The sequence below is a fragment of the Oncorhynchus mykiss genome, unplaced genomic scaffold (assembly GCF_013265735.2).
Source record: "Oncorhynchus mykiss isolate Arlee unplaced genomic scaffold, USDA_OmykA_1.1 un_scaffold_119, whole genome shotgun sequence".
NCBI lineage: Eukaryota > Metazoa > Chordata > Actinopteri > Salmoniformes > Salmonidae > Oncorhynchus > Oncorhynchus mykiss.
The window spans coordinates 1816000-1837634 of NW_023493660.1; the positions used below are offsets into that span (position 1 = coordinate 1816000).

The window sequence follows — 21635 nt, forward strand, 5'->3', positions numbered from 1 at the left end:
TTGTTGTATCAATAGTCTTGCCTTTTTGTATCAATGTAATTTGCTCAATAACTTTGACTTGTATCAATAGTCTTGACTTGTTGTATCAATAGTCCTGACTTGTTGTAGCAATAGTATTGACTTGTTGAATTAATGCCATTAGCTCAATAGTCTTGATTTGTTGTATCAATAGTCTTGACTTGTGGTATCAATGTCATTTGCTCAATAACTTTGACTTGTATCAATAGTCTTGACTTGTATCAATAGTCTTGACTTGTGGTATCAATAGTCTTGATTTATGGTATCAATAGTCTTGACTTATGGTATCAATAGTCTTGACTTGTGGTATCAATAGTCTTGACTTGTGGTATCAATAGTCTTGATTTATGGTATCAATAGTCTTGACTTATGGTATCAATAGTCTTGACTTATGGTATCAATAGTCTTGATTTATGGTATCAATAGTCTTGACTTATGGTATCAATAGTCTTGATTTATGGTATCAATAGTCTTGACTTATGGTATCAATAGTCTTGATTTATGGTATCAATAGTCTTGACTTATGGTATCAATAGTCTTGACTTATGGTATCAATAGTCTTGACTTATGGTATCAATAGTCTTGATTTATGGTATCAATAGTCTTGACTTATGGTATCAATAGTCTTGATTTATGGTATCAATAGTCTTGATTTATGGTATCAATAGTCTTGATTTATGGTATCAATAGTCTTGATTTATGGTATCAATAGTCTTGACTTGTTGAATCAATAGTCTTGACTTGTTGAATCAATAGTCTTGACTTATGGTATCAATAGTCTTGATTTATGGTATCAATAGTCTTGACTTATGGTATCAATAGTCTTGATTTATGGTATTAATAGTCTTGATTTATGGTATCAATAGTCTTGATTTATGGTATCAATAGTCTTGATTTATGGTATCAATAGTCTTGATTTATGGTATCAATAGTCTTGATTTATGGTATCAATAGTCTTGATTTATGGTATCAATAGTCTTGACTTTTGGTATCAATAGTCTTGACTTGTTGAATCAATGTAAAAAACACAACTTCAAATTCCAATTTGAGCCAGTCGGTCACATACGTGTCTCTAATATGGTCATACATTTGGCAGGAGAATAGGAAGTGGAGCTCAGTTTCCACCTCATTTTGTGGGCAGTGAGCACATAGCCTGTCTTCTCTTGAGAGTCAGGTCTGCCTACGGTTCCCTCTTTCAATAGCAAGGCTATGCTCACTGAGTCTGTACATAGTCAAAGCTTTCCTTAAGTTTGGGTCAGTCACAGTGGTCAGGTATTCTGCCGCTGTGTACTCTCTGTTTAGGGACAAATAGCATTCTAGTTTGCTCTGTTGTTTTGTAAATTCTTTCCAATGTGTCAAGTAATTATCTAATTGTTTTCTCATGATTTGGTTGGGTCTAATTGTGTTGCTGTTCTGGGGCTCTGTTTGTGTTTGTGAACAGAGCCCCAGGACCAGCTTGCTTAGGGAACTTCTCCGAGGAATAGTTGGGGCTACGGTGTCTAGATGGAATTTGTATTTGTGGTCCTGGCAACTGGACCTTTTTGGAACACCATTATTTTGGTCTTACTGAGATTTACTGTCAGGGCCCAGGTCTGTCAGGGCCCAGGTCTGACAGAATCTGTGCAGAAGATCTAGGTGCTGCTGTTGGCCCTCCTTGGTTGGGGACAGAAGAACCAGATCATCAGCAAACAGGAGACATTTGACTTCCGTTTCTAGCAGGTTGAGGCCGGCTGCTGCAGACTGTTCTAGTGCCTTGCCAATATATATGCTCAATAGTATTGACTTGTATCAATAGTCTTGACTTGTTGTATCAATAGTCTTGACCTGTGGTATCAATGGTCTTGACCTGTGGTATCAATGGCCTTGACTTGTATCAGTAGTCTTGACTTGTATCAGTAGTCTTGACTTGTATCAGTAGTCTTGACTTGTGTCAGTAGTCTTGACTTGTTGTATCAATAGTAGTGGATCAGTGCGTTTCTGAACACCTCTAATGGCCATGTCCTGCATTCTGGAGCTCAACATGGCCTTATAAAAACACATTTCCATCCACAGATTTTATGAAGTAAAGTCAGACAGTATAAAACAACATTACGACACACAGGACGTTTTGGTTCTATTGTATAAATACAGCTGGGATGGAAACAGGACATTTTGGTTCTATTGTATTACACAGACCTACAAATAATTTGAAAAACAAATCTAATTTTGATCAACTCCCATATCTATTGGGTGAAATACCACTGTGTGCCATCACAGCAGCAAGATTTGTCACCTATTGCCACAAGAAAAGGGCAACCAGTGCAGTACAAACACCATCTCTCCACAGGAGAATAAGAGGGAGAGGGATAGAGAGAGAATCTGCAGCTCATCTGTGTGCCATTATTTGTGAGAGCAGCCTTACGGTGACGTACCGGTCTAATGAATAGCTGAAGGCAGACATCAAACACTTGACATTTAAAACCTTCAGCCTTTAAATCTTCCCAGGTGAGATCAGTTTTTTTCTACGGTTTAAATGAAAGGCTTTGTTCCCCCTCTGCCGATGATCTTTAAATCACATTAAAAGTAGACTTTGTGATTCAAGATGGTAATGATTCAACTTCATAAACTCTGGCTGTTGGATAACATGTGTTTTTCCCTCCGAGCCATGATGGAACAACTGAACCAAATGGTTCTATTCCCTTTATAGTGCAAGATTTTTAAATTTGTTTTCATACTTTTCCCCCTTTTTCTCCCCAATTAGTAGTTACAGTCTTGTCACATAACTGCAATTCCCCTACGGACCCGGAAAAATGACCCTGCAAAGCCGCACTACTTCTCAATGCGTCGGAGGAAACACTGTACAACTGGCAACCGAAGTCAGCGTGCATGCGCCCGGCCCACCACAAGGAGTCGCTAGAGCGCAATGGGACAAGGACATCCCGGCCGGCCAAACCCTCCCCTAACCTGGGCCAATTGTGCGCCGCCTCATGGGTCTCCCGGTCACGGCCGGCTGTGACACAGCCTGGGATCGAACCCGTGTCTTTAGTGACGCGATGCAGTGCCTTAGAACAGGTCTAAACTGCTTCCTCTACTACCTCTACATTGTCTTCAATGACACCTGGATCAAGGCTGTGTGATTCGACACCTGGATCAAGGCTGTGTGATTCGACACCTGGATCAAGGCTGTTTGATTTGACACCTGGATCAAGGCTGTGTGATTCGACACCTGGATCAAGGCTGTGTGATTCGACACCTGGATCAAGGCTGTGTGATTCGACACCTGGATCAAGGCTGTGTGATTCGACACCTGGATCAAGGGTGTATGATTCGACACCTGGATCAAGGCTGTGTGATTCGACACCTGGATCAAGGCTGTGTGATTCGACACCTGGATCAAGGCTGTGTGATTCGATACCTGGATCAAGGCTGTGTGATTCGACACCTGGATCAAGGCTGTGTGATTCGACACCTGGATCAAGGCTGTGTGATTTGACACCTGGATCAAGGCTGTGTGATTCGACACCTGGATCAAGGCTGTGTGATTCGATACCTGGATCAAGGGTGTATGATTCGACACTTGGGTCAAGGCTGTATGATTCAACACCTGGGTCAAGGCTGTGTGATTCAACACCTGGGTCAAGGCTGTGTGATTCAACACCTGGGTCAAGGCTGTATGATTCAACACCTGGGTCAAGGCTGTATGATTCAACACCTCGGTCAAGTCTGTGTGATTCAACACCTGGGTCAAGGCTGTGTGATTTGACACCTGGATCAAGGCTGTATGATTCAACACCTGGGTCAAGGCTGTATGATTCGTTGCAAAGTGCCTTCAGAACACAAGAGACTGTGCTGATGTCACTCATCATACTTATGTGACACATAGTCCTTCATGACTGCTGTGGTGTAAGAGTTAAGGTCACCTACCTATCTGGCATCCAGTCAGTCAGCATGATTACGTCCTCGCTCATTTATAGAATTTGTGGGTGAGACCTTGGATTGACCTTGAGGGGTTTAAATGGTAAAATATGGTAACGGTTTGGGATGTGAGACCTTGGATTGACCTTGATGGGGTTTAGATGATAAAATATGGTAAAAGTTTGGGATGTGAGACCTTGGATTGACCTTGATGGGGTTTAGATGATAAAACATGGTAAAGGTTTGTGATGTGAGACCTTGGATTGACCTTGAGGGGTTTAGATGATAAAATATGGTAAAGGTTTGTGATGTGAGACACTGGATTGACCTTGAGGGGTTTAGATGGTAAACTATGGTAAAACATCCTCTTGTTAAAACATTTCACAGTTTTCTTAGAACGGGTAATGACACACGTGAGTCAATCCTACACGGCATCGCCTTCAGAATGTTTAGCTTCTGGGGAAATGCATGGAACCTAGGTCACATTACAGACAACTGATAGAACGAGTTGTAGGATTGTCTGCCCCGCAGCAGCAGGTGTAGGCACGAGAGGAGAGGGAGAGGAGAGGAAGAGGGAGAGGAGAGGAGAGGAGAGGAGAGGAGAGGAGAGGAGGAGGAGAGAGGAGAGGAGAGGAGAGGAGAGGAGAGGAGAGGAGAGGAGAGGAGAGGAGAGGAGGAGGAGAGAGGAGAGGAGAGGAGAGGAGAGGAGAGGAGAGGAGAGGAGAGGAGAGGAGAGGAGAGGAGAGGAGGATGGGCGTGAGTCTGTCGCAGCCAGTCAAGGTCACCTAGTCAGACCAGTCACATCATTACACCTGGGGGTAACAGTAATAAACGGAAGAAGCTCCCTTGTTCTCTCTATGAAAACTCACTCTCTCTTATACTCTGGCCATGAGGAGAGAACTCATCTAGGAATGTATGACCTGCCTAACAGAGTCTGGTGTAGGGGGAAGAGAGAGGAGGATGGTGTTCGCTGTACCCAAAGAGGGTCACGTCATGACACCCTGGATTGTAAACTGTCATGGTCAAAACATTGATAAAACAGTAGCTAAGATGGGGAGATGTCTGTCTATAATAAAGCGCTACAAAAAGGGACTTGGGAAAATTGCAGTTGGCACAGAACAGGGCAGCACAGCTGGCCCTTAAATGTACATGGAGAGCTAACATTATTAATATGGATGTCAGTCTCTCCTGGATCAAAGTTGAAGAGAGATTGACTTCTACACTACATGTTGAAAGTTCAAAGCTGTCTGTTTAAACTGTTTACTGGCACATAGCTCAGACACCCATGCATACCCCATAAGACATGCCACCAGAGGTCTCTTCACAGTCCCCAAGTCCAGAACAGACTATGGGAGGTGCACAGTACTACATAGAGCCATGGCTGCATGGAACTGTATTCCACATCAGGTAACTCATGGAAGCAGTAAAACCGACCTGGGTTTGATCCCAGGCTGTGTCACAACCGGCCGCGACCAGGATTCCCATAGGGCGGTGCACAATTGGCACAGCGTTGTCCGGGTTAGGTAGAGGTTTTGGCCGAGGGGGCTTCACTTGACTCATTGCGCTCTAGCGACTCCTTGTGGTGGGCCAGCTTCCTGCAGGCTGACTCGGTCGTCTGTGTTTCCTAATACACCTTATGGAACAGTGGGAACTGTGAAGCAACACAAATATAGGCACAGACACATGCACACACACACACACACAAAAACATACACACTATACAAACACGCAGACACAGACTTTGTGTTGGAGATATGTGGTAGAGTGGGGGCCTGAAGGAGCACAGTGTATTGTAGATATGTGGTAGTAGAGTAGGGGCCTGAGGGAACACAGTGTGTTGTAGAGTAGAGGTCTGAGGGAACACAGTGTATTGTAGAGTAGGGGTCTGAGGGAACACAGTGTATTGTAGTTATGTGGTAGTAGAGTAGGGGCCTGAGGGAACACAGTGTGTTGTAGAGTAGGGGTCTGAGGGAACACAGTGTATTGTAGTTATGTGGTAGTAGAGTAGGGGCCTGAGGGAACACAGTGTGTTGTAGAGTAGGGGTCTGAGGGAACACCCCATTACCACTACCAGATTAGAGCCATACGGAAGCCTATACATCTTCCAACCCAATACCACTATCAGATTAGAGCCATAAGGGAGACTAGACATCTTCCAACCCAATACCACTATCAGATTAGAACCATAAGGGAGACTAGGCATCTACCACCCCATTACCACTATCAGATTAGAGCCATAAAGGAGACTTGACATCTACCACATAATTTTAACTATCAGATTAGAGCTATAAGGGAGACTAGACATCTACCACCCCACAACAACTTGTAGATTAAAGCCATAAGGGAGACTAGACATCTACCACCCCACAACAGCTATCAGATTAGAGCCATAAGGGAGACTAGACATCTACCACCCCACAACAGCTATCAGATTAGAGCCATAAGGGAGACTAGACATCTACCACCCCACAACAGCTATCAGATTAGAGTCGTAAAGGAGACTAGACATCTACCACCCCACTATCAGATTAGAGCCATAAGGGAGACTAGACATCTACCACCCCACTACCACTATCAGATTAGAGCCAAAAGGGAGACTAGACATCTACCACCCCACTACCACTATCAGATTAGAGCCAAAAGGGAGACTAGACATCTACCACTATCAAATTAGATCCATAAAGGAGACTAGTCATCTAACACTCCACTACCACTATCAGATTAGAGCCATAAGGGAGACTAGACATCTACCACCCCACTACCACTATCAGATTAGAACCATAAAGGAGACTAGTCATCTACCACCCCACTACCACTATCAGATATAGAGCCATAAAGGAGACTAGTCATCTACCACCACACTACCACTATCTGATTAGATCCATAAAGGAGACTAGTCATCTACAACCCTACTACCACTATCTGATTAGAGACGTAAAGGAGACTAGTCATCTACCACCCCACTACCACTATCAGTTCAGAGCCATAAAGGAGACTAGTCATCTACCATCCCACTACCACTATCAGATTAGAGCCATTATGGAGACTAGTCATCTACCACCCCACTACCACTATCAGATTAGAGCCATAATGGAGACTAGTCATCTACCACCCCACTACCACTATCAGATTAGAGCCATAATGGAGACTAGTCATCTACCAACCTACTACCACTATCTGATTAGAGCCATAAAGGAGACTAGTCATCTACCACCCCACTACCACTGTCAGATTAGAGCCATAATGGAGACTAGTCATCTACCACCCCACTACCACTACCAGAATAGAGCCATAATGGAGCCTAGTCATCTACCACCCCACTACCACTATCAGATTAGAGCCATAAAGGAGACTAGACATCTACCACCTCACTACCACTATCAGATTAGAGCCATAAGGGAGACTAGTCATCTACCACCCCACTACCACTACCAGAATAGAGCCATAATGGAGACTAGTCATCTACCACCCCACTACCACTATCAGATTAGAGCTATAAGGAAGACTAGTCATCTACCACCTCACTACCACTATCAGATTAGAACCATAATGGAGACTAGTCATCTACCAACCTACTACCACTATCTGATTAGAGACATAAAGGAGACTATTCATCTACCACCCCACTACGACTATCAGATTAGAGCCATAAAGGAGACTAGTCATCTACCACCCCACTACCACTATCTGATTAGAGCCATAAGGGAGACTAGACATATTCCACCCAGTACCACTATTAGATTAGAGCCATAATGGAGACTAGTCATCTACCACCCCACTACCACTGTCAGATTAGAGCCATAAGGGAGACTAGACATATTCCACCCGGTACCACTATTAGATTAGAGCCATAATGGAGACTAGTCATCTACCACCCCACTACCACTGTCAGATTAGAGCCATAATGGAGACTAGTCATCTACCACCCCACTACCACTGTCAGATTAGAGCCATAAGGGAGACTAGACATATTCCACCCAGTACCACTATTAGATTAGAGCCATAATGGAGACTAGTCATCTACCACCCCACTACCACTATCAGATTAGAGCCATAATGGAGACTAGTCATCTACCAACCTACTACCACTATCTGATTAGAGCCATAACGGAGACTAGTCATCTACCACCCCACTACCACTATCAGTTCAGAGCCATAAAGGAGACTAGTCATCTACCACCCCACTACCACTATCAGATTAGAGCCATAAAGGAGACTAGTCATCTACCACCCTACTACCACTATCAGATTAGAGCCATAACGGAGACTAGTCATCTACCACCCCACTACCACTATCAGATTAGAGCCATAAGGGTGACTAGTCATCTACCACCCCAATACCACTATCAGATTAGAGCCATTAGGGAGACTAGTCATCTACCACCCCACTACCACTATCAGATTAGAGCCATAAAGGAGACTAGTCATCTACCACCCCACTACAACTATCAGATTGGAGCCATACAGGAGACTAGTCATCTACCACCCCACTACCACTATCAGATTAGAGCCATAATGGAGACTAGACATCTACCACCTCACTACCACTATCAGATTAGAGCCATAATGGAGATGAGACATCTACCACCTCACTACCACTATCAGATTAGAGCCATAATGGAGACTAGACATCTACCACCTCACTACCACTATCAGATTAGAGCCATAAGGGTGACTAGTCATCTACCATCCCACTTCCACTTTCAGATTAGAGCCATAATGGAGACTAGACATCTACCACCTCACTACCACTGTCATATTAGAGCCATAATGGAGACTAGTCATCTACCACCCCACTACCACTATCAGATTAGAGCCATAATGGAGACTAGTCATCTACCACCCCACTACCACTATCAGATTAGAGCCATAAAGGAGACTAGTCATTTACCACCCCACTACCACTGTCAGATTCAAATCAAATGTTATTTGTCACATGCATATGGTTAGCAGATGTTAATGCGAGTGTAGCTAAATGCTTATGCTTCTAGTTCCGACAATGCAGTAATAACCAACAAGTAATCTAGCTAACAATTCCAAAACTACTACCTTATAGACACAAGTGTAAGGGGATAAAGAATGTGTACATAAAGAAATATGAATGAGTGATGGTACAGAGCAGCATAGGCAAGATACAGTAGATGGTATTGAGTGCAGTATATACATATGAGATGAGTATGTAAACAAAGTGGCATAGTTAAAGTGGCTAGTGATACATGTATTACATAAAGATGCAGTAGATGATATAGAGTACAGTATATACGTATACATATGAGATTAATAATGTAGGGTAAGTAACATTATATAAGGTAGCATTGTTTAAAGTGGCTAGTGATATATTTACATCATTTCCCATCAATTCCCATTATTAAAGTGGCTGGAGTTGAGTCAGTGTGTTGGCAGCAGCCACTCAACGTTAGTGGTGGCTGTTTAACAGTCTGATGGCCTTGAGATAGAAGCTGTTTTTCAGTCTCTCGGTCCCAGCTTTGATGCACCTGTACTGACCTCGCCTTCTGGATGATATCTAATCTGATAGTGGTAGTGAGGTGGTAGTTCAACACCACCCTAATCAGCTTGGTAGTTCAACACCACCCTAATCAGCTTGTTCTGGGCTTTCTGGAGCTGTTTACTAGATTAGTTAAGGGAGGGAGGGTGGAGGGGGGTACCCAGGTGGTAAAATGAAATGCATTAGTCACGATGCCGAGTCCCCGTCTTCAAAGGGTTCTCTCACATTAAATGAGTCAACGTGATAAAATATACAGCACTTGGCATCTTGTGTTCTTCATGCATTGATGAAGAAACCTGCACTCTGCTCTTGTTATTATCACTGCTCTTTATTAAGTTTTACGTATCGGCCCCAACGCCTTAGTTAGAGCTCTGTGGGCTGAGGGGAGAGCTGCATTAAAACTATCTCTACCAATGTTGAAACATGGTGGGATTGATGTTGTTTAGCAGGGGAGCTTTACGTATTGGCCTCAACGCCTTAGTTAGAGCTCTGTGGGCTGAGGGGAGAGCTGCATTAAAACTATCTCTACCAATGTTGAAACATGGTGGGATTGATGTTGTTTAGCAGGGGAGCTTTACGTATCGGCCTCAACGCCTTAGTTAGAGCTCTGTGGGCTGAGGGGAGAGCTTCATTAAAACTGTCTCTACCAATGTTGAAACATGGTGGGATTGATGTCGTTTAGCAGGGGAGCTTTACGTATCGGCCCCAACGCCTTAGTTAGAGCTCTGTGGGCTGAGGGGAGAGCTTCATTAGAACTGTCTCTACCAATGTTGAAACATGGTGGGATTGATGTTGTTTAGCAGGGGAGCTTTACGTATTGGCCTCAACGCCTTAGTTAGAGCTCTGTGGGCTGAGGGGAGAGCTGCATTAAAACTGTCTCTACCAATGTTGAAACATGTTGGGATTGATGTCGTTTAGCAGGGGAGCTTTACGTATTGGCCTCAACGCCTTAGTTAGAGCTCTGTGGGCTGAGGGGAGAGCTGCATTAGAACTGTCTCTACCAATGTTGAAACATGGTGGGATTGATGTCGTTTAGCAGGGGAGCTTTACGTATCGGCCCCAACGCCTTAGTTAGAGCTCTGTGGGCTGAGGGGAGAGCAACATTAGAACTGTCTCTACCAATGTTGAAACATGGTGGGATTGATGTCGTTTAGCAGGGGAGCTTTACGTATCGGCCTCAACGCCTTAGTTAGAGCTCTGTGGGCTGAGGGGAGAGCTGCATTAGAACTGTCTCTACCAATGTTGAAACATGGTGGGATTGATGTTGTTTAGCAGGGGAGCTTTACGTATCGGCCTCAACGCCTTAGTTAGAGCTCTGTGGGCTGAGGGGAGAGCTTCATTAAAACTGTCTCTACCAATGTTGAAACATGGTGGGATTGATGTTGTTTAGCAGGGGAGCTTTACGTATCGGCCTCAACGCCTTAGTTAGAGCTCTGTGGGCTGAGGGGAGAGCTGCATTAGAACGGTCTCTACCAATGTTGAAACATGGTGGGATTGATGTCGTTTAGCAGGGGAGCTTTATGTATCGGCCTCAACGCCTTAGTTAGAGCTCTGTGGGCTGAGGGGAGAGCTGCATTAGAACTGTCTCTACCAATGTTGAAACATGGTGGGATTGATGTTGTTTAGCAGGGGAGTTTTACGTATCGGCCTCAACGCCTTAGTTAGAGCTCTGTGGGCTGAGGGGAGAGCTGCATTAGAACTGTCTCTACCAATGTTGAAACATGGTGGGATTGATGTCGTTTAGCAGGGGAGTTTTACGTATCGGCCTCAACGCCTTAGTTAGAGCTCTGTGGGCTGAGGGGAGAGCTGCATTAAAACTGTCTCTACCAATGTTGAAACATGGTGGGATTGATGTCGTTTAGCAGGGGAGCTTTACGTATCGGCCTCAACGCCTTAGTTAGAGCTCTGTGGGCTGAGGGGAGAGCTTCATTAAAGCTATCTCTACCAATGTTGAAACATGGTGGGATTGATGTTGTTTAGCAGGGGAGCTTTACGTATCGGCCCCAACGCCTTAGTTAGAGCTCTGTGGGCTGAGGGGAGAGCTGCATTAAAACTATCTCTACCAATGTTGAAACATGGTGGGATTGATGTTGTTTAGCAGGGGAGCTTTATGTATTGGCCTCAACGCCTTAGTTAGAGCTCTGTGGGCTGAGGGGAGAGCTTCATTAAAACTATCTCTACCAATGTTGAAACATGGTGGGATTGATGTTGTTTAGCAGGGGAGCTTTACGTATCGGCCTCAACGCCTTAGTTAGAGCTCTGTGGGCTGAGGGGAGAGCTGCATTAAAACTATCTCTACCAATGTTGAAACATGGTGGGATTGATGTTGTTTAGCAGGGGAGCTTTACGTATCGGCCTCAACGCCTTAGTTAGAGCTCTGTGGGCTGAGGGGAGAGCTTCATTAAAACTGTCTCTACCAATGTTGAAACATGGTGGGATTGATGTCGTTTAGCAGGGGAGCTTTACGTATCGGCCCCAACGCCTTAGTTAGAGCTCTGTGGGCTGAGGGGAGAGCTTCATTAGAACTGTCTCTACCAATGTTGAAACATGGTGGGATTGATGTTGTTTAGCAGGGGAGCTTTACGTATTGGCCTCAACGCCTTAGTTAGAGCTCTGTGGGCTGAGGGGAGAGCTGCATTAAAACTGTCTCTACCAATGTTGAAACATGTTGGGATTGATGTCGTTTAGCAGGGGAGCTTTACGTATTGGCCTCAACGCCTTAGTTAGAGCTCTGTGGGCTGAGGGGAGAGCTGCATTAGAACTGTCTCTACCAATGTTGAAACATGGTGGGATTGATGTCGTTTAGCAGGGGAGCTTTACGTATCGGCCCCAACGCCTTAGTTAGAGCTCTGTGGGCTGAGGGGAGAGCAACATTAGAACTGTCTCTACCAATGTTGAAACATGGTGGGATTGATGTCGTTTAGCAGGGGAGCTTTACGTATCGGCCTCAACGCCTTAGTTAGAGCTCTGTGGGCTGAGGGGAGAGCTGCATTAGAACTGTCTCTACCAATGTTGAAACATGGTGGGATTGATGTTGTTTAGCAGGGGAGCTTTATGTATTGGCCTCAACGCCTTAGTTAGAGCTCTGTGGGCTGAGGGGAGAGCTTCATTAAAACTATCTCTACCAATGTTGAAACATGGTGGGATTGATGTTGTTTAGCAGGGGAGCTTTACGTATCGGCCCCAACGCCTTAGTTAGAGCTCTGTGGGCTGAGGGGAGAGCTGCATTAAAACTATCTCTACCAATGTTGAAACATGGTGGGATTGATGTTGTTTAGCAGGGGAGCTTTACGTATCGGCCTCAACGCCTTAGTTAGAGCTCTGTGGGCTGAGGGGAGAGCTTCATTAAAACTGTCTCTACCAATGTTGAAACATGGTGGGATTGATGTCGTTTAGCAGGGGAGCTTTACGTATCGGCCCCAACGCCTTAGTTAGAGCTCTGTGGGCTGAGGGGAGAGCTTCATTAGAACTGTCTCTACCAATGTTGAAACATGGTGGGATTGATGTTGTTTAGCAGGGGAGCTTTACGTATTGGCCTCAACGCCTTAGTTAGAGCTCTGTGGGCTGAGGGGAGAGCTGCATTAAAACTGTCTCTACCAATGTTGAAACATGTTGGGATTGATGTCGTTTAGCAGGGGAGCTTTACGTATTGGCCTCAACGCCTTAGTTAGAGCTCTGTGGGCTGAGGGGAGAGCTGCATTAGAACTGTCTCTACCAATGTTGAAACATGGTGGGATTGATGTCGTTTAGCAGGGGAGCTTTACGTATCGGCCCCAACGCCTTAGTTAGAGCTCTGTGGGCTGAGGGGAGAGCAACATTAGAACTGTCTCTACCAATGTTGAAACATGGTGGGATTGATGTCGTTTAGCAGGGGAGCTTTACGTATCGGCCTCAACGCCTTAGTTAGAGCTCTGTGGGCTGAGGGGAGAGCTGCATTAGAACTGTCTCTACCAATGTTGAAACATGGTGGGATTGATGTTGTTTAGCAGGGGAGCTTTACGTATCGGCCTCAACGCCTTAGTTAGAGCTCTGTGGGCTGAGGGGAGAGCTGCATTAAAACTGTCTCTACCAATGTTGAAACATGGTGGGATTGATGTTGTTTAGCAGGGGAGCTTTACGTATCGGCCTCAACGCCTTAGTTAGAGCTCTGTGGGCTGAGGGGAGAGCTGCATTAGAACGGTCTCTACCAATGTTGAAACATGGTGGGATTGATGTCGTTTAGCAGGGGAGCTTTATGTATCGGCCTCAACGCCTTAGTTAGAGCTCTGTGGGCTGAGGGGAGAGCTGCATTAGAACTGTCTCTACCAATGTTGAAACATGGTGGGATTGATGTTGTTTAGCAGGGGAGTTTTACGTATCGGCCTCAACGCCTTAGTTAGAGCTCTGTGGGCTGAGGGGAGAGCTGCATTAGAACTGTCTCTACCAATGTTGAAACATGGTGGGATTGATGTCGTTTAGCAGGGGAGTTTTACGTATCGGCCTCAACGCCTTAGTTAGAGCTCTGTGGGCTGAGGGGAGAGCTGCATTAAAACTGTCTCTACCAATGTTGAAACATGGTGGGATTGATGTCGTTTAGCAGGGGAGCTTTACGTATCGGCCTCAACGCCTTAGTTAGAGCTCTGTGGGCTGAGGGGAGAGCTTCATTAAAGCTATCTCTACCAATGTTGAAACATGGTGGGATTGATGTTGTTTAGCAGGGGAGCTTTACGTATCGGCCCCAACGCCTTAGTTAGAGCTCTGTGGGCTGAGGGGAGAGCTGCATTAAAACTATCTCTACCAATGTTGAAACATGGTGGGATTGATGTTGTTTAGCAGGGGAGCTTTATGTATTGGCCTCAACGCCTTAGTTAGAGCTCTGTGGGCTGAGGGGAGAGCTTCATTAAAACTATCTCTACCAATGTTGAAACATGGTGGGATTGATGTTGTTTAGCAGGGGAGCTTTACGTATCGGCCTCAACGCCTTAGTTAGAGCTCTGTGGGCTGAGGGGAGAGCTGCATTAAAACTATCTCTACCAATGTTGAAACATGGTGGGATTGATGTTGTTTAGCAGGGGAGCTTTACGTATCGGCCTCAACGCCTTAGTTAGAGCTCTGTGGGCTGAGGGGAGAGCTTCATTAAAACTGTCTCTACCAATGTTGAAACATGGTGGGATTGATGTCGTTTAGCAGGGGAGCTTTACGTATCGGCCCCAACGCCTTAGTTAGAGCTCTGTGGGCTGAGGGGAGAGCTTCATTAGAACTGTCTCTACCAATGTTGAAACATGGTGGGATTGATGTTGTTTAGCAGGGGAGCTTTACGTATTGGCCTCAACGCCTTAGTTAGAGCTCTGTGGGCTGAGGGGAGAGCTGCATTAAAACTGTCTCTACCAATGTTGAAACATGTTGGGATTGATGTCGTTTAGCAGGGGAGCTTTACGTATTGGCCTCAACGCCTTAGTTAGAGCTCTGTGGGCTGAGGGGAGAGCTGCATTAGAACTGTCTCTACCAATGTTGAAACATGGTGGGATTGATGTCGTTTAGCAGGGGAGCTTTACGTATCGGCCCCAACGCCTTAGTTAGAGCTCTGTGGGCTGAGGGGAGAGCAACATTAGAACTGTCTCTACCAATGTTGAAACATGGTGGGATTGATGTCGTTTAGCAGGGGAGCTTTACGTATCGGCCTCAACGCCTTAGTTAGAGCTCTGTGGGCTGAGGGGAGAGCTTCATTAAAACTATCTCTACCAATGTTGAAACATGGTGGGATTGATGTTGTTTAGCAGGGGAGCTTTACGTATCGGCCTCAACGCCTTAGTTAGAGCTCTGTGGGCTGAGGGGAGAGCTTCATTAAAACTATCTCTACCAATGTTGTAACATGGTGGGATTGATGTCGTTTAGCAGGGGAGCTTTACGTATCGGCCCCAACGCCTTAGTTAGAGCTCTGTGGGCTGAGGGGAGAGCTGCATTAAAACTGTCTCTACCAATGTTGAAACATGGTGGGATTGATGTTGTTTAGCAGGGGAGCTTTACGTATCGGCCTCAACGCCTTAGTTAGAGCTCTGTGGGCTGAGGGGAGAGCTTCATTAAAACTATCTCTACCAATGTTGTAACATGGTGGGATTGATGTCGTTTAGCAGGGGAGCTTTACGTATCGGCCTCAACGCCTTAGTTAGAGCTCTGTGGGCTGAGGGGAGAGCTTCATTAAAACTATCTCTACCAATGTTGAAACATGGTGGGATTGATGTCGTTTAGCAGGGGAGCTTTACGTATCGGCCTCAACGCCTTAGTTAGAGCTCTGTGGGCTGAGGGGAGAGCTGCATTAAAACTGTCTCTACCAATGTTGAAACATGGTGGGATTGATGTTATTTAGTAGTGGAGATTGATGATGGATGATGGAGATTTTGTTGTTGTTGATGATGTTGTTGATGATGTTGTTTAGCAGTGGAGATTGATGATGGATGATGGAGATGTTGTTGTTGTTGATGATGTTGTTTAGCAGTAGAGATTGATGATGGATGATGGAGATGTTATTGTTGATGATGTTGTTGTTGAATATGTTGTTATTGTTGAAGATGTTATTGTTGATGTTGCTGTTATTGATGATGTTGTTGTTATTGTTGATGTTGTTGTTGAATATGTTTTTTGTGTGTTACAGTAGAAGCACTCCACCTTGGCACTCTGATGGCATCCCACGGCTACTTCTTCCCCATCTCAGACCATGTGCTCACACTGAAGGACGATGGAACCTTCTACAGGTTTCAGGTACAAAGATAAGATCAACGTCTACAGGTTTCAGGTACAAAGATAAGATCAACGGCTACAGGTTTCAGTTACTAAAATAAGACCAACATCTACAGGTTTCAGTTACTAAGATAAGACCAACGTCTACAGGTTTCAGGTACAAAGATAAGATCAACATCTACAGGTTTCAGTTACCAAGATAAGACCAACATCTACAGGTTTCAGTTACTAAGATAAGACCAACGTCTACAGGTTTCAGTTACTAAGATAAGACCAACATCTACAGGTTTCAGTTACTAAGATAAGACCAACATCTACAGGTTTCAGTTACTAAGATAAGACCAACGTCTACAGGTTTCAGTTACCAAGATAAGACCAACGTCTACAGGTTTCAGTTACCAAGATAAGACCAACATCTACAGGTTTCAGTTACTAAGATAAGACCAACGTCTACAGGTTTCAGTTACCAAGATAAGACCAACATCTATAGGTTTCAGTTACTAAGATAAGACCAACGTCTACAGGTTTCAGTTACTAAGATAAGACCAACGTCTACAGATTTCAGTTACTAAGATAAGACCAACGTCTACAGGTTTCAGTTACTAAGATAAGACCAACGTCTACAGGTTTCAGTTACTAAGATAAGATCAACGTCTACAGGTTTCAGTTACTAAGATAAGACCAACGTCTACAGGTTTCAGTTACTAAGATAAGACCAACATCTATAGGTTTCAGTTACCAAGATAAGACCAACATCTACAGGTTTCAGTTACTAAGATAAGACCAACGTCTACAGGTTTCAGTTACTAAGATAAGACCAACATCTACAGGTTTCAGTTACTAAGATAAGACCAACATCTACAGGTTTCAGTTACTAAGATAAGACCAACGTCTACAGGTTTCAGTTACCAAGATAAGACCAACGTCTACAGGTTTCAGTTACCAAGATAAGACCAACATCTACAGGTTTCAGTTACTAAGATAAGACCAACGTCTACAGGTTTCAGTTACCAAGATAAGACCAACATCTACAGGTTTCAGTTACTAAGATAAGACCAACGTCTACAGGTTTCAGTTACTAAGATAAGACCAACGTCTACAGATTTCAGTTACTAAGATAAGACCAACATCTACAGGTTTCAGTTACTAAGATAAGACCAACGTCTACAGGTTTCAGTTACTAAGATAAGATCAACGTTTACAGGTTTCAGTTACTAAGATAAGACCAACGTCTACAGGTTTCAGTTACTAAGATAAGACCAACATCTATAGGTTTCAGTTACTAAGATAAGACCAACATCTACAGGTTTCAGTTACTAAGATAAGACCAACGTCTACAGGTTTCAGTTACTAAGATAAGACCAACATCTACAGGTTTCAGTTACTAAGATAAGACCAACATCTACAGGTTTCAGTTACTAAGATAAGACCAACATCTACAGGTTTCAGTTACTAAGATAAGACCAACATCTACAGGTTTCAGTTACCAAGATAAGACCAACATCTACAGGTTTCAGTTACCAAGATAAGACCAACATCTACAGGTTTCAGTTACTAAGATAAGACCAACATCTACAGGTTTCAGTTACTAAGATAAGATCAACGTCTACAGGTTTCAGTTACTAAGATAAGACCAACTTCTACTGTAGTAATTGAACCAGTCAAACACTCATCTACTAACAGAACACTTTCCCAGTAGGACGTAGAGACAGAAGAAACATCCAGTACTGTACAAAACACATATCCCTTCAGTTGATCTAATATTATCTTCATACCTGAAACCACAGTATTCTATTAATACAGCCAACTAATGCTTTGATAGAGTAACACAGCCGGTATAAACTATAGGTGCTGTTTACAGATCAGGTATGAACTATAGGTGCTGTTTACAGATCAGGTATAAACTATAGGTGCTGTTTACAGATCAGGTATAAACTATAGCTAATGTTTACAGATCAGGTATAAACGATAGGTGCTGTTTACAGATCAAGTATAAACTATAGGTGCTGTTTACAGATCAGGTATAAACTATAGGTGCTGTTTACAGATCAGGTATAAACTATAGGTGCTGTTTACAGATCAGGTATAAACTATAGCTAATGTTTACAGATCAGGTATAAACTATAGGTGCTGTTTACAGATCAGGTATAAACTATAGGGAAAGTTTACAGAACAATATTGAAAACATCCTTAATTCATGGGTGATCTTGAAAATAACAGAAATGATCTGAAACAAGTGATCTGGTTAAATATCCTGAATGTTCCACTATGGAAACAACAGCTAGTATTCTAGCCACGTGGTTGACTCCAGTGTCTGACTGATTCTCTCTCTCTGTTAAACACTGTTCTGTTCTACTCTGATTGACGAGCTCGTCACAGACCCTTCAGACAGCTGCAGTAGACAGCCAAACAAACGGCAGCTGTCAATGAGCTTTGTAGTTACAGTATAATATCACCTGTAGGGTGTCAGTCAGCGAGTACTGTCACTCTCTCCGAATTCCTCTTCTGGTTATACTTTATTCTGACTATTTTCCACATTGTAAAATAAGTGATGACATCAGAACTATGAAATTATGGTGTAACCAAAAGAGTTAAAGAAATCAAAATATATTTTATATTTGAGATTCTTCCAAACAGCCACCTTTTGCCTTGATGACAGCTTTGCACTCTCTTGGCATTCTCTCAACCAGCTTCACCTGGAATGCTTTTCCAACAGTCTTGAAGGAGTTCCCACATATGGGTCTATAGAGAGTCTTTGAGAATCATATTGGTCCATAGAGAGTCTGTTGGAATCATATGGGTCCATAGAGAGTCTGTTGGAATCATATGGGTCCATAGAGGGTCTATTAGAATCATATGGATCCATAGAGGGTCTATTAGAATCATATGGGTCCATAGAGTGTCTATTATAATCATATGGGTCTATAGAGAGTCTATTAGAATCATATGGGTCCATAGAGTGTCTATTAGAATCATATGGATCCATAGAGTGTATATTAGAATCATATGGGTCCATAGAGGGTCTTTAGAATCATATGGGTCCATAGAGAGTCTATTAGAATCATTTCACCATGCTCTCTCTCTCTCTCTCACACTTTATTCCTCTCAATTCAATTCAAAGGGCTTTATAGGCATGGGAAACATGTAAGTGAAATAAACAATAAAAATGAACAGTAAACATTACACTCACAGAAGGTCCAAAAGAATAAAGACATGTCAAATGACATATTATGTTTATATACAGTGTTGTAACAATGTACAACTGGTTAAAGTACATAAACGGGAAAATAAATCAACTTAAATATGGGTTGTATTTACAATGGTGTTTGTTCTTCACTGATTTCCCTTTTCTCCCTCCCTCCCTCCCTCCCTCCCTCCCTCCCTCCCTCCCTCCCTCCCTCCCTCCCTCCCACTCCCTCCCTCCCACTCACTCCCTCCCTCCCTCCCTCCCTCCCTCCCACTCCCTCCCTCCCACCCTCCCTCCCTCCCACTCCCTCCCTCCCACTCCCTCCCTCCCTCCCTCCCTCCCTCCCACTCCCTCCCTCCCACTCCCTCCCTCCCACTCCCACTCCCAGACTCCCTACTTCTGGCCATCTAACTGTTGGGAACCTGAGAACACAGACTATGGTGAGTACAGCAGACAATACAGCAGACTATGACCTAAATCACCTAATTGTCTCACACACACACACACACATTAAACCGCTGTCCAGGCCGGTAAATCCAGGCTGTTCTGTTCTGTTCTGTTCTGTTCTGTTCTGTTCTGCTCTGCTCTGCTCTGCTCTGCTCTTCTGTGTTCTGCTCTGTTCTGCTCTGTTCGTCTGTGTTCTGCTCTGTTCTGTTCTGTTCTGCTCTGTTCCGCTCTGTTCTGCTCTGCTCTGTTCTGTTCTTCTGTGTTCTGCTCTGTTCTGTTCTGTTCTGTGCTCTGTTCTGCTCTGTTCTGTTCTGTTCTTCTGTGTTCTGCTCTGTTCTGCTCTGTTCTTCTGTGTTCTGCTCTGTTCTGTTCTGGTCCTGTTCTGCACTGTTCTGGTTCTGTTCTGCTCTGTTCTGCTCTGTTCTGTTCTGCTCTGCTCTGTTCTGTTCTTCTGTGTTCTGCTCTGTTCTGTTCTGCTCTGCTCTGTTCTGTTCTTCTGTGTTCTGTTCTGCTCTGTTCTGTTCTTCTGTGTTCTGCTCTGTTCTTCTGTGTTCTACTCTCTGCTCTCTGTTCTGCGGTAAGTCGGCCCAGGGCTCCAGTCATCCCTCCAGATGGATTACTGTTCTGACAGGATTTCCATGAAAACAAAAGCAGCTGAACAATATTCAGTTTACTGGTATACAGTTTACATTACCCTGTCTGGTACACAACCAGGGCACCAATAAACCATTACCCTGTCTGTCTGTTTCCTATCTGGTATACAACCAGGACACCAATAAACCATTACCCTGTCTGGTATACAACCAGCACACCAATAAACCATTACCCTGTCTGTCTGTTTCCTATCTGGTATACAACCAGGAAACCAAAACCCTGTCTGTCTGTTTCCATCTGATATATAACCAGGAAACCAATAAACCATTACCCTGTCTGGAACACAACCAGGAAACCAATAAACCATTACCCTGTCTGGTATACAACCAGGAAACCAATAAACCATTACCCTGTCTGTCTGTTTCCTGTCTGGTATAACACCAATAAACCAATACCCTGTCTGTCTGTTTCCATCTGATATATAACCAGGAAACCAATAAACCAAAACCCTGTCTGTCTGTTTCCATCTGATATATAACCAGGAAACCAATAAACCATTACCCTGTCTGTCTGTTTCCTGTCTGGTACACAACCAGGAAACCAATAAACCATTACCCTGTCTGTCTGTTTCCTGTCTGGTATACATCCAGGAAACCAATAAACCATTACCCTGTCTGTCTGTTTCCTGTCTGGTATAACACCAAAAAACCAATACCCCATCTGTCTGTTTCCTGTCTGGTATACAACCAGGAAACCAATAAACCATTACCCTGTCTGGTATACAACCAGCACACCAATAAACCATTACCCTGTCTGTCTGTTTCCTATCTGGTATACAACCAGGAAACCAATAAACCATTACCCCGTCTGTCTGTTTCCTGTCTGGTATACAACCAGGAAACCAATAAACCAATACCCCGTCTGTCTGTTTCCTGTCTGGTATACAACCAGGAAACCAATAAACCATTACCTTGTCTGTTTCCTGTCTGGTATAACACCAATAAACCAAAACCCTGTCTGTCTGTTTCCATCTGATATATAACCAGGAAACCAATAAACCATTACCCTGTCTGTCTGTTTCCTGTCTGGTATAACACCAATAAACCAATACCCTGTCTGTCTGTTTCCATCTGATATATAACCAGGAAACCAATAAACCAAAACCCTGTCTGTCTGTTTCCTGTCTGGTATACAACCAGGAAACCAATTAACCAAAACCCTGTCTGTCAAACTAAATCTAATTTTATTTGTCACATACACGTGTTTAGCAGA

At 43.9% G+C, this 21635-nt stretch overlaps 1 protein-coding gene across 1 annotated transcript in view; it reads left to right on the top strand.

The window, feature by feature from the left end:
- LOC110515110 (regulator of G-protein signaling 7-like) overlaps nucleotides 1-19838 on the top strand; it is a 56397-nt gene extending 36559 nt beyond the window's left edge. The window contains exons 5-6 of the mRNA XM_036972088.1: nucleotides 16050-16156; nucleotides 19711-19838. Of these exons, the coding sequence (XP_036827983.1) occupies nucleotides 16050-16156; nucleotides 19711-19794 (191 nt within the window). The 3' untranslated portion in view covers nucleotides 19795-19838. The remainder of the gene's footprint in view (nucleotides 1-16049; nucleotides 16157-19710) is intronic.
- The last annotated feature ends 1797 nt before the right edge of the window (nucleotides 19839-21635 follow it).